The 12,727-nt window shown below is 37.7% G+C and overlaps 2 protein-coding genes and 1 long non-coding RNA gene across 5 annotated transcripts; 2 read left to right on the top strand and 1 right to left on the bottom strand.

Moving 5' to 3' along the window:
* Positions 1–729: 729 nt before the first annotated feature.
* On the bottom strand, positions 730–4,025 carry LOC121988986. Of its 2 annotated transcripts, none has more exons than XR_006114141.1 (2): positions 3,890–4,025; positions 730–1,001 (listed from the first exon to the last, which is right to left on the bottom strand). It is a non-coding gene; the product is annotated as an uncharacterized LOC121988986 (long non-coding RNA). The 2 variants fall into 2 exon arrangements; XR_006114142.1 differs by having other exon boundaries at positions 2,088–3,893.
* A 98-nt stretch (positions 4,026–4,123) lies between these two features.
* On the top strand, positions 4,124–5,239 carry LOC121988985 (expansin-A4-like). The gene is made up of 3 exons (XM_042542746.1): positions 4,124–4,268; positions 4,327–4,639; positions 4,761–5,239. Exons 1-3 carry the CDS (start codon positions 4,124–4,126, stop codon positions 5,065–5,067), a joined length of 765 nt encoding a protein of 254 aa, XP_042398680.1. The 3' UTR covers positions 5,068–5,239.
* A 1,807-nt stretch (positions 5,240–7,046) lies between these two features.
* On the top strand, positions 7,047–11,329 carry LOC121988984 (biogenesis of lysosome-related organelles complex 1 subunit 1-like). 2 transcript variants are annotated; one of them, XM_042542743.1, is made up of 4 exons: positions 7,047–7,220; positions 7,304–7,416; positions 9,236–9,441; positions 11,079–11,329. In XM_042542743.1, the coding sequence occupies exons 2-4, from the start codon at positions 7,317–7,319 to the stop codon at positions 11,166–11,168; spliced, it is 396 nt and encodes a 131-aa protein (XP_042398677.1). In that variant the 5' UTR covers positions 7,047–7,220; positions 7,304–7,316; the 3' UTR covers positions 11,169–11,329. The 2 variants fall into 2 exon arrangements, with proteins under 2 accessions (XP_042398677.1, XP_042398679.1); XM_042542745.1 differs by having other exon boundaries at positions 9,236–9,467.
* The last annotated feature ends 1,398 nt before the right edge of the window (positions 11,330–12,727 follow it).

The following is a 12,727-nucleotide window of genomic DNA, read 5'->3' as shown; positions in this document are numbered from 1 at the left end:
AGACAAACAAAAATCTAAATTTATACAACTTTTTTCAGATATTTTCTAACCATTTTCTAAAAAATATTTTTTCCATTATTTTAAATTATATTTAGAAATACTTAAGTGAGGCCTGACCCAAGCCCATATCGGGCTGGTATGACCTCGATAGAGTCATGCCTTGGGTCAGGTCGCCTCTGCTCAATCTGAACGGTAGATCAGAACAAAAAAAGAATTGATCCACTCAGCTAACATGAAACATCCACTCAGCTAACATGAAACAAAGTGCATGATTCAGATCCTCTAATCCGTAATTCTTGATCCTCTTCTAATTCTTTCCGTAATTTATATGTCAGATCATGGTCGAAATTCAGTCAAAATTAACTGTGATCTCTCTTGAATTCACCTTCTTATCTAGATTATAGTTTGGATCGAGATAGACGGTCAAAAACTGTCAATGACTGTCTGCATCAACCTAAATTATAACTTAGGTAGAAAAATAAACTCAGGAGAAATCACAATCAATTTTAATTGAATTCCGATCACGATCAGACGTGCGAATTATAGAAGGGATAGGAAGGGACCAGGGATGGAGAATTAGAGGATTTGATCTCCAAAGTGCATACCCATGTTTAGTGAACAGGGAACAAAGTTTGGTGCTTTTCATGCAAATAACAACAACAAATTGAATGAAATGGAATAGAAAAAAAATGTAAACTTCTCCATCCGAAACATTCCCTCTCAAGGTGGAGCAAACATGGTTTATATCAAAATTTTACATAACATTCCGACATCTCACAAGAAGTTTACACATGTCCTTCAGAAAATATGGTCTCAAGAATGCTGCATTTCGAACTATGGGAAGCAACCGAGCAATTGTGTTACCACCCCCATTGCGTTGCTGAAGACAGTAGGTGACAGTCGCAGACTGAAAGCTTGATGTTAACCTTTTTCATACAGGTGCAAACTTTTCCAACTGCCTTTTCTCTGGATTTAGAACATCCTCCAGCTTACTGGCTTACCTAAGCAAAAAGATGCAGAAAGATCTGTACAAACTTAGAAAATACAATATGTATAAACTTATATTAAATAAATTGAATTATGGATTAAAGGGAAGTGAAATTTTCCAACAAAATTACAGTATACATATAATTTACACTTTCTTTCATTACATCAGACGAGCATTGGAAAACTGGCCAATTATAAACACTATTCTAAACATTATTCTGAATATGAGAATCACTGTAATCTTTGTTAACTGATACCAATTAGCATAACAATACAACTAAGAAACACTTGCATCGTGGTTAAGGCTAAGGTTGTGAAGCAAACACTACTACTAGAGCAGAAAGCCACAAATGCATCAAGAATTATTGAATGTCATAAATGCAAATGAACTTTAGAAGAGATCAATAGTGATAGGTGTTCAGATTCTACCTTCAAAATTATTCAAATGATCATGGCTAAACTAGAATTTAAAAATTAATTAATAATTTAAATTCTAGATGTCTTAGTTAAATACAATCCTAGAATAATACCAAATTTATTTTCTTAAAATTATTAAAAGAAAAGAAACTCTGATATGGAATAAAGCCTCTGAATTCTATAACTCATTGGGTCAAGTAGTGCATTTACAGAAATGAATTTCCTGTTTCATAGTTCATTCAAACTTTGGGCCCATGAATTATTGTTTACTAATTAAGAATATTGAACTTGTTATGGAGGTAGGAAGTATGTTTCCATCAATTAAAGATTTATAAATAGAAGATTTTGACACAACATCTTCCAATTTTGTCCGGTTTAATTAGCCATATGTCACATCAAACAATAAAAAGCAATTCCCATAGATACGCTCATCATCTTTCATTGTTTGCTAGAATGCTTGAATATAATGACAACGGAAGAGTAATATGGGCCGCAACACCATGTGCTCTTCGCATGGTGGTTCATCCTTCTTATCAACTTCTCAACATCAGCTACAACAAATTCATTGCAACTTTTGTTTGTTAAAAAAAAAAATCCTTTAACAATATTTTTACAAATGATTCACTTCAAGGAAACGGATAAATGAATTAGTTAGTCCCTAATGATAATGACTTCATAAAAACCTTTCAAAACAGCCTACACTTTTTTTTGCAAAATGCCTCTGTCATTTTATATATGCACTTCTTTTGTTTGGAAAAGTCCCAAGGAATTTCAAAATCCTAGCAAATAGTGAAAATAAGAGGTCATGTTTACAGAGGTAAATTTTAAGATCATAAGGAAGCACTGAAAGATAGACATAAAACTTTCCATTTAAAAAATATTTTGACAATAAGAAAGGTAGACTTCCAAGAACATTTTGTCAAACTAACTTATGAGACTTTTTGCAGGAAGATAACAAATTTTAGACATTTTTGACAAGAATAAAACTTTTAGTCGCTAATTAAAAGGACCAAACTGTAAGAGAAAATAAGGAGATACAAAAGGTGCATTCTATTGAATAATGAGCATGCAATCATTTGAATATAAATCTACACTTTCAATTAATTAGTTTATAATGATAAATATTGATAACTATTTTGAAGGGAAAAAAACTAATCTATCTTTGCAAATGATCCCAACAAAAGGTGCATTACTTTTTGCAAGCGACTTGACCATGTAACCCCTTGCTCGAACTTGCTTATAGACAAATGGTAGAGCAAAGACAACACAACAAACATCTTTGGTAAGGGTGAGAGAAATCCTACCCTTGGTTTCCTTAAAAATTGACACAAGTTAAATCACATGAGCAAGGGGATTCATGAGACTACCTAGCTCCAATTGGGCCATGTTTGATCATGCACAACTTCAATCATGTCAAGGCAGGCCTAACTAGGGACAATCTCATGCCAATGCCATAACCCAACACAAGTAGAGATGTTAAATAGGCTAAGTCATAGGTGATCCAACCTAATCTGACGTGATCTGAGTCATACCTTTTTGACACAGCCTATTAAGAAAAAAATAGTGACCTATCATGCCTAACTTGGTCCATAGGTCGGGTCAAGCAATAAGGGCTAATCCTTATCAAGCCAAGGCACAAACCTAAGTTGGGACATATATATATATATATATAAAGAATGCATGTAAAATAAGGAATTCCATGATTAGTCACATGATTTTTTTTAAAAAAAAAAACACAGCAAACAGGAGCACATGGATTAATGAATATACATTCTGTCTTACAGGCATAGCCATCAGATAATGTTATTACTGCCTTAGTGACTTCAATTGTACAAATCCAATGCCAAGATACCTTGGAATGACTTGTAGCTGATGACTGATGTTGCATCTTGATCTTCTGAAAAGGATTGATATTATCGGTTCAGCTCTAGTTGGCAGTGATACAACATGATATCCTATGACCTCATTGATTTAGTTATAGGCAGTAGAAGAGCATGTGTGAACCAAGAATATATAGGCTACAATATGGTTGAAACTTGAGGATCATGATTTGTTGTAGGAATGGTGTAGCTGTAGGCCGCAAGCTACTATGATCCTTCATCATCATTGTTGTATTATAGGCAATATATCCATATCCTCATTGATGTTATTGATTTGGTGCCATCAAAAAAGTGAAATACAATAGGAACTTGAGAGTAGAAAATGAAAGATGTGAATAATGGATTGGGTGGTGAACTAAAGAAGAGAATAAGAGATGAATGTAAAGTTACTGAGAATGAGAGATGACGAATTTGTATCAAATGATCAAGATTCTATAAAATATGACATTGACAAAAAAAAACAGTCAACTGAAATATATTCTTGGAAGAATCCATCTAGTAATAAAAACACCTATTAATATAGCAAAAAATTGAGCTAAAAATTCCTCGATGGATAATGAGCATTGAGCATGAGATGGCCCACACACTACAAGGTGACAACATACCTGACAGTGCCCAGGGCCATGCAGCATCAGCAGTTGGTGGTATCTCTCTAACGCCGGCATATCATCTACACTTGTTCACGCTCCCCCTCACTGTGCCCACCTATGCTCTCACTCCCACACATGACAAGTAGCCTCTAACCTTTTCTCCATCTTCTCCTATAAATTAAATCTACTTATCGCTTTCTCTCCGGCATACCGTCAAACACCTTCAGTGCGCGGGCCTTCTCCAATACAATGGCATTGTCACTTCGTCACACCTGCTTCTTCTTGCTTTGTTCGCTTTGTTTCCTCATCTCTGCAACCTCAGGCGACGGCTTCGGAAACTGGCAGAGTGCGCACGCCACGTTCTACGGAGGGGGAGATGCCTCCGGCACCATGGGTGAGATAATTTAAGTTTGTTATGTTGCTGAAATAATTACTGATGGAAGTGTTTGCAGGAGGTGCGTGCGGGTACGGGAACCTCTACGTCCGGGGCTACGGAACCAACACGGCGGCGCTGAGCACGGTGCTGTTCAACGATGGGCTCCGTTGCGGCGCTTGCTACGAGCTTCGGTGCAACGACGACCCTCGGTGGTGCCTTCCGGGCTCCATCGTCGTCACGGCCACCAACTTCTGCCCGCCTAACTCCGCTCTCCCCAGCAACGACGGCGGCTGGTGCAACCCTCCCCGCCCGCACTTCGACATGTCCCAGCCGGCCTTCCTCCACATCGCACAATACCGAGCCGGCATCGTCCCCGTCGCCTTCAGAAGGCAAGCTAAATAGGCAAACATTTCGACGAACATTTTGTGTCCGCAGTTTAAATCCTGTTGTAACATTTCGTCGAACAGTGCCCAACCAGAAGCTCAAAGTAAATATACGCTTGTAGTGCAGGGTGGCGTGCGTGAAAAAAGGGGGAATCAGGTTCACGATCGGCGGACACAGCTACTTCAACCTGGTGCTGGTGAGCAACGTGGGCGGCGCCGGCGACGTTCGGGCGGTGGCGATCAAGGGTGCGGGGCGTGGATGGGAGGCGATGTCGCGGAATTGGGGGCAGAACTGGCAAAGCAATGCGTACCTGGACAGGAAGAGCCTTTCGTTCAAGGTGACGGTCAGCGACGGTAGGAGCGTGGCCGCCTGGAACGTCGTCCCCGCCGGGTGGCAGTTCGGCCAGACCTTCGAGTCCCATGCCCAATTCTAAGTAACCAGCTTGGTTCTCCTACACGTGTCAATCTATCCATCTATATATAGTAACAGACAGAGCGTGGTTGTGTCTGGTGCCATGGCCGTGGTTGCATCCTTAATTAGCACCCGCTGTGACTACGATTTCTGTTAATCGATGTGATTAATTAGATCAATAAAATTGTTTGTCACACCACATGACCGTAATTAAAAGCTGCCATGGTTTATCCAAAAAAAAATTCGGCCTACGGGATGAGCACAAATCGGCTAGATCTAATGATTTAGTTGGTTGATATGGTGTATAAAGATAGGGTCCAGTCAAGGAGATGGAACAATCAAAAGTAGGGGATGTGACAGTCAGAAGTTAAGAGGACGTGGTATTCAGAAGTCAGGGTGTGACAGTCAAGACTCAAGGAGACGTGACAGTCATGAGTCAAGGAAACGTGACAGTCAGAAGTCAAGAGGGCGTGACAGTCAAAAGTCAAGAGATGTGGTAGTCAGAAGTCAAGGAGACGTGGCAATCAGAAGTCAAGAGAACGTTATAGTCAGAAGTCAAGACGACATGACAGTCAACAATTAAGAAGATGCATCACCTCACTGAGAAGTGATAATGTTTAAGGGTCATTACCCAGCTAACACTTGGCGGGGAGTCCCAGACCAGGAATTAAGACGGGGTACTGGGGCAAAAGGCCCGAATCAAGAGTTCAGGGTTAATGCTTGGTCAGGATGTCCAGGTCAGGAATTTAGATAGGTCGCTCCAGTAAGAGGTCCAGGTCGGGAATGTGAACAGGTGAACTGGTCAGGATGATCAGGTCAAGAAGGCGGAGTAATAACATCATGAATAAGGAAGAAGGGGAAGGAACCATCTCTACCGAGCAAGTTTTCGCATAGCAGACGTATACATATGAGAACTTGATAAACCAGGTCAGGGTTTACAGGACGTGGCTTGCTGGTCAAGCCATGCAGGTCAGGAGTTAGAGGGCAGGATTTACCGGTCAGGCTATGCAGGTCAGGATTTACAGACTAAGACTTACATGTCAAGATATACTGGCCGGGATAGACCGGTAGGGATTTCCTGGATGAATCTTCTCGCAGGGTACACAGTTATGCCTCAGTTCAGTCCTCAGAAGGCTAGTCAGCAAGAGCTTCTCCCTTCAGGCCGGTAGGTCATTACACGACAATTAAATCAGATAATCGTAACCGCTTGTCAGATAATAACCGTTGTGTGTCAGGGTATATTCTAATGGTCCGTGACTCATTGCTAGAAGAACATTCCTGTAACCTATGATAGGATGCCACGTGTCACTTATTCTCAGACTCCTAGACAGGGTCTGACACCTGACATTCCCTGACAGTTACCAGAAATCAGAAGTACACATTGTCATATAAAAAGGGGTGTCTTCTCCCTTACGCAGGTACGCTCTCTCACATTTTCGCATTTGTCTTATACTTTCTGCAATTTTACTGTCCTTCTGGAGGAAAAATACCTGACTCGAGCGTTGGAGGGCCCCTACTCCGGGGACTTTTTCCCTAGTTCTTGGTCCCTAACGTGGAGGGTGGTGGTCTGAGTGTGCGCAGGGAAGTCCCGCTCCTGGATCCTCGTCATCACCCCCTGTCAGCAACCAGTGGAACTTGCCCATGCAACATTGTACTCATGGAAAGTCTCTGTTGTCTTCCGTCAACGTTAACAACAGCATAATCGACCTTCATCTGACTCAGATTCCGGACGTGATCAATGGTGTTGAATGATCCGAATATTAAACTACATATTTTATATAAAAAAATAGTTTAAAGATATTTTGATCAAATTAAGCATAAAATTATCACAATGATGAAAAATTATATATATATATATATATATATATATATATATATATATATATCTGAAAATGCATTTAAATTTATTGGTCAATTGAAAGTTTAGCTCGAACTATTTTTTTATCGATAAATCTAAATACATTAAACTAAATACTGAAAGTCCAAGTACAAGCCCGAAAAGGGATTAATCGGACCATTTGTTTTCCCCAAATCGGATCTGCCCACGCCTGTGTCCGCGCTCGTTCCTGCTGTGGCCTCCGGTAATCTCTAGCCGATCATTTTCGCCTCCGGCGAGAAGAAATACTGCGCCGCTGCTTCACGTGCCGTCGCCGCCTCTTTCACTTCCTTGTTTTGGTTTGTTTTTGAATTTTTAACCCCTTTTTGTTTTGGTTTCTCAATGAGCCGTGTGGCTATGACTACGCAAGACATTCGTTTAGGATTCCCGGAGCAATGGAGGGTGTGAAGACAGAGGTGGGAAGTTTGGAATCGTCGCTTCTACAGATCGTCCAGGAACATCAACGAAGGTCAATTTGCATCAGAGAGAAAACAGGTTTATCTCCAACTAGTCACTCCTTGTTCTCTGGTAGTCCATATTTTCATAATTTGTCATTGCTTGATGATCCCGTCGTGAGTTTTGTTCGATTTCTTCTGCCCATTCAAGATTTGTAGCGTGAAATTCAGATTGTTAAAAAAAAATATTTATCAAACTTTTCCTTTCTTTGAGGACATTGGAATCCGTTGTCCAGAAAAACTTGAGTGCATGACAAACAGAATGATCAATCCTATATGTTATGTCGAGTTTAGATTGCTTTAACATGTATTTGTTATGATTGGAATCGGGAAAGAATTTGTTTGAGGCAAGTTTAAGCTTCCATTTCTAAACTTATCTGATTATATTTTTCTTGATGCTCACATGTAAAATTTTAGTAACATTTTGAACTCCAGCCTGCTGGTTGTAAGTGGTTGGAACTGATTTTGAGAAGCTTTTAGGAAGCAGGCCATAAAGAAAATACTAGCTCAAAGTTTAATGTCTGATATTCTCTTTTATGCCCTCTCATTACAAGAAGTGGATGCACATTCTTGATTGCATCCAGCTTCTTCACCATAGTTGTGCAGGCGTTGCCTTTTACTTGGTACCTCCATCAGACAGTTTGATTTAGATCGATCTTTTAGCTGATTAGATATCAGTCTAACCACTCTATTGGCATGAAGTCTGAATAAAGTGTTAAAGGATGAAACTATGGACAAAACAAAATACCACTGTCATAGGTAATACAACGAGAAATGGAAAAGTTAACCAATACAAAATTACATAACATTCTCAAAATGAACATGAACTAAGTAGCAATTAACTTCATCAATAAAACCACTAGATTCCAAATAAAAACAACAAATCTCTTGAGAATATTACCTTAAAGAAAGAAACGATAAGGGAAGAAAATTAGGAGACCACCTTCAGCTTGGTGGAATTCACTAGTGAGAAAAAGCTCAGAATCTACCAATGTCTTGGAATCTACTGAGGGAAAGAAAATGAATTTCTTACATGGGGGTTTCGACCTTTTTCATCTTCCTATCCCTCTTCAATGAAAAAAAGCAGTTTTTACAGTTGCAGATGAGAGAGGGCTGAGAATGGGCATGCCAAACAAGAAAGAAATCTGATTTACTTTAATGTATTCAACATGGAAACAAATTCGTTCTTGACTTTTTTGAATTCCCAATCCAGACACATTATTTCCAATCTAAGAGATGTCAATCAAGTGATCGGTGGTTGTTGACATGTCTCCGCATTAATAACTTAGACTTTCTTCTCTGCTTATTTTACAAGTTCCTTTTTGAATAATCTGCTACAATTTGGATTCTTTATTGATAAAATGCATATGATGCCTTCTTTGGCCAATTACATTAATAGTTATTTACCATGTTTATCATTAATCACATCGATCACTGCATATTTTCTTCCAGGCCCCAAATTCAGATTAGTTTGGAGAGAGTTAATTTTGTCAAATTTTGGCGCACAATGATAATTCCAATTTGACTAATTTTGATCAACCAACTTCCAGGGCTTAAACTTTATCTTAGAACTTGATACTTTCTAACATCTGAATAATGAAAAATAAAATGGTTGTGTGTAGTAGTGACTCCCAGATCTGTCAAGTTTCGTTCTTTTCAGGAAATCAGGGAAAAGATAGAAGATACCTACATCACAAGTTCAAGTAATATTTTTATTCAAGCAGCAACCCCAAGTAGTTGGGATGAATGTAACTTGACAATGATATATAACTATATATTTGATTGAGACTATTGCTTTTATATCTAAGAGAATAACTAAGAGTTTTCATTGAGTTCTGTAATGCTTTTTCCCCTTGCAGATAAAGCTAAGAAGGATGCTTTACAAACTGCTATACGAGTTTCCGAGCTTCTGGTTGAGACTGTTAATGGACAAGTTGAAGCCACATTTATAAATGAGAAACGAATTGAACTTGAAATTCGTGCTTTAGTTAGTACGATTATGCGTTATAAAAAGCAAACAGACCAATGGCTTGCAGCTTCCCATGCAATGAACACTGTTATAAAGGTGCTCTATCCTCACTGAATTACAAAGTATGTCATAATATTTTCATGTACATTGACAATGGCAGTTGCATCAATTTTTTACACCTTTCTAATTGTTTCAAATCCTGAGTTTAATAAAAGTTATTTTGACAAAAACTAGTTGTTTTAAATGGCTGTATCTATCTCCTCCACAGGCTGGGATACATTTGAACAAAACTTGAGTGATGTCCATTTGCACTGAACTACACTTTGATTAATCATCTCTCCGAAGTTAAATTAGACTTGTTTCTTCTTTTCATTTTATACAATAAAGGGCAGCCTGTGCACAGGGTCCCGAGGAAAGATATATTGTACACAGCGTTACCCCGCATTGCAAGAGGTTGTTTCCACGACTTGAACCCGTGACCACTAGGTCACATGGAAACAACTTTATCCAATATGATTGTAAATTAAACAACAGATGATCTTATATATTTTGCTTCATTCTTCTTTATGTGGCTTGTTTCTGTTTTTCTGCTTTTGCTTCTACTTATACTTCTACTTCCACTGTTTTTAACTTGAAGAAAAATAAGTAATTAGGAGCACATTGTTAACTCTGAAGAGAGAGAGATTTAATTCTTCTATAGGTTCTCTATTATTACTTCTCAGATGACAATGGATGTAAGCTACTGATGTTTGCTAGTGTGGAAAGAAATGTTGTAGTTAGCGACTGAAATATGAAGCAGTTTTTCACACACACCTCATCAAGCCGTGTTTGTCTTGATTATTGGGGTCAGTTACATGTTATTCCTATATTGAACTCAATTTAAGGCCACGCCATCAGTAATGTTCAAATTAATTAAATTGTTTATTTGGTTTCCCTCTGTCTCTTATACCTTTCACCCAAACAGATTCTCCTCTTCTCACTGTGGTACCTTTAAACATGTTCATACTCTCTCAATTTATTTTATCTCATTTTATCATCTATTGGAGCTACACTAAAGTGACTTATCATATATTAGTATCTTTTTAATGCAATCTAGTATCTCCACTCGTCCATCTTAATATTCTCATATTTATAGTAATGTTTTCATGTTGTTTTGTAACAACACAAAATCTACTATCCAAATTCATAAAGCATAGCAAGTCATACTGTAGTCTTGTAAAAATTTTCTTTAAGCTAAAGAGCTTCCAATTATCACACACCCTAGAAACTTATCTTCATATTTGATTTGAAGCTATCATTCTTTTGCAGATTGTTGCACAGTAGGATTTTGTGATGTGAGGAGATGCAAGGATCAGAAAATCCAATAGGCATGTTTAATAGATAGTCATTGTTGATAGTTGTGATCCATGCTTAGTGTTGAAGAAATATTGTATGTAAAGTTGAAATTATATGGACAAATTCTAGATGGATGATTTCTTCTTTAATTCAGTATCCAATGTAGTAGATTGTTAGCATGATGCACAATTTGTTGAGTTGATAGGGAAACTTCGTAACCTAAAATATTTTCTACCACAACCTTGAGCAAGTTTGTTGGCATTCTAGTCTGATCTATTCTATATTCTCACCTGTGATGCTAACTTGATCAGGTGTTCCGTCGATCATTTTGGGTGGGTCTGGCAGAAGTGTAGGCTTAGCTCTCTTAATATTTCTTGTTTTTTTTTATTTTGTTTCAGGAAATTGGTGATTTTGAGAACTGGATGAAGATCATGGATTTCGACTGTCAAACCATAAATGCAGCTATTCGAAATATCCACCAGATATGAGCCAAGTGCCCCTACAACTGTCCCCAAAGGTTAGGGACCATGTCAACATTGAGGTTCCAAAACTCTACTAATGTACATTTCCTTAGACAAGATCTTTTAGTTCTAAGCTGTAAACAATTTGTGTTATCTCCACTGTTATTATTTAACATTGCAATTGTTAATCCCAAGTTTGTCAGAAATGGTCTACGATTGTGTTATACCTAACAGCTAGCTTAAAAAAAATAAACAAATTTGTCACACAGACACACCAAAAAGTTTCCCGTTTCCCAGTTCTTTCACTTAAATCAACCACTTTGATCCAGGTCTACAAGTGTGAAACATGGAAATAGATTGTATTGAAGTTGTCAATAACAAAGTCAAATACTCTACAATATCACTGAGGCTGTATAGAGTGTTCAGTCTTGTGTTTATCAGTGGTGGTTATGCTAATATGGGCCCAAACTCCCTTGACAGTATTCTACAAGCAACAAACATGCATCAGACTTGAACGTTTCCCATTTGGAGCTGCAGAGCAATTGCTATTTCATCCATTCAGATCTTGCCTATAAGTTTTCCTCGTAATAAAATGCTGCAGATAACAAGTGAGATGAACTCGTAATTCAGAAGAAGCTGAACCATTTTATTAGGAAAGATGCTGATGGTTATGGGTATGGTTTACAGGAGGATCATAGTAACATTAGCTTTGCCCAAACTAACATCCGCTGCATGGGAGTTGAAAATATTGACATGTCAAAAAGAGAGATGGGTACGATAACTATACAAAGTGTTAAGGTTAAACTGGTATGCTGATTTTGTTAATCTTATTCAAGATCTTTCTCTTCGACCAACTCTACAGGGAGTTCAAAAGCATCGACCTATGAAGTAGGCCTTCTGCCTCTCAAGGAAATCAGCGTCAGGTCCCTAGTCATACCGCTGCTTCTGTAAAATCCCCCCAAGCAACAGGGAAAAATAAGAATGAGCTAATGTATGATATTCAAAACCGGAAGATTACTGCAACCTAAATTAATAGATGACATCAACTAGTATGAAAAATAATTACCCGTTATGAAAACAGGAAAAAATATATTTCTTTTTTTTTTATACCATTACAGCATTTAATTAGGGTAAAACAGTTAGAGAATAAATCTTTTTTGATTTAGTGGATGGAACTGAAGATGTCTTTCTCCTACCATTTGCACGATCCACCGGGCGATAGGATTTTATATTTAAGATGAAAATAATTATTATATATTATATTTGAAGGTTGTGAGACGGTGAGAGATGAGAAGGAAGGTGTCAATAAAAATTAATAAGTAATCAAAATTAATAAGTAATTAATAAAAATTAATAAGTAATCAAAATTACTATATTATATACAAGTAATAAATTATTTAGAATTTCAAAATAAATTTGTATATATTTTAATAAAAATAATTCCATTAGGTCAGAGAAAATAAGTCTCTTATTTAATTAATCAAAATTAAATTAAAGTTTTAATAAGTTTTTAATTCGATAACTCCCTGTACCGTTGCTCTCTTCAGTTAACAACCTGTTCAATTTTCATTGTCGCACCTTGCTCC

This window comes from Zingiber officinale, chromosome 6B (genome assembly GCF_018446385.1).
Source record: "Zingiber officinale cultivar Zhangliang chromosome 6B, Zo_v1.1, whole genome shotgun sequence".
NCBI lineage: Eukaryota > Viridiplantae > Streptophyta > Magnoliopsida > Zingiberales > Zingiberaceae > Zingiber > Zingiber officinale.
Note: the sequence above shows the minus strand (reverse complement) of the source record. Positions and strands in the feature narration are given on the sequence as shown.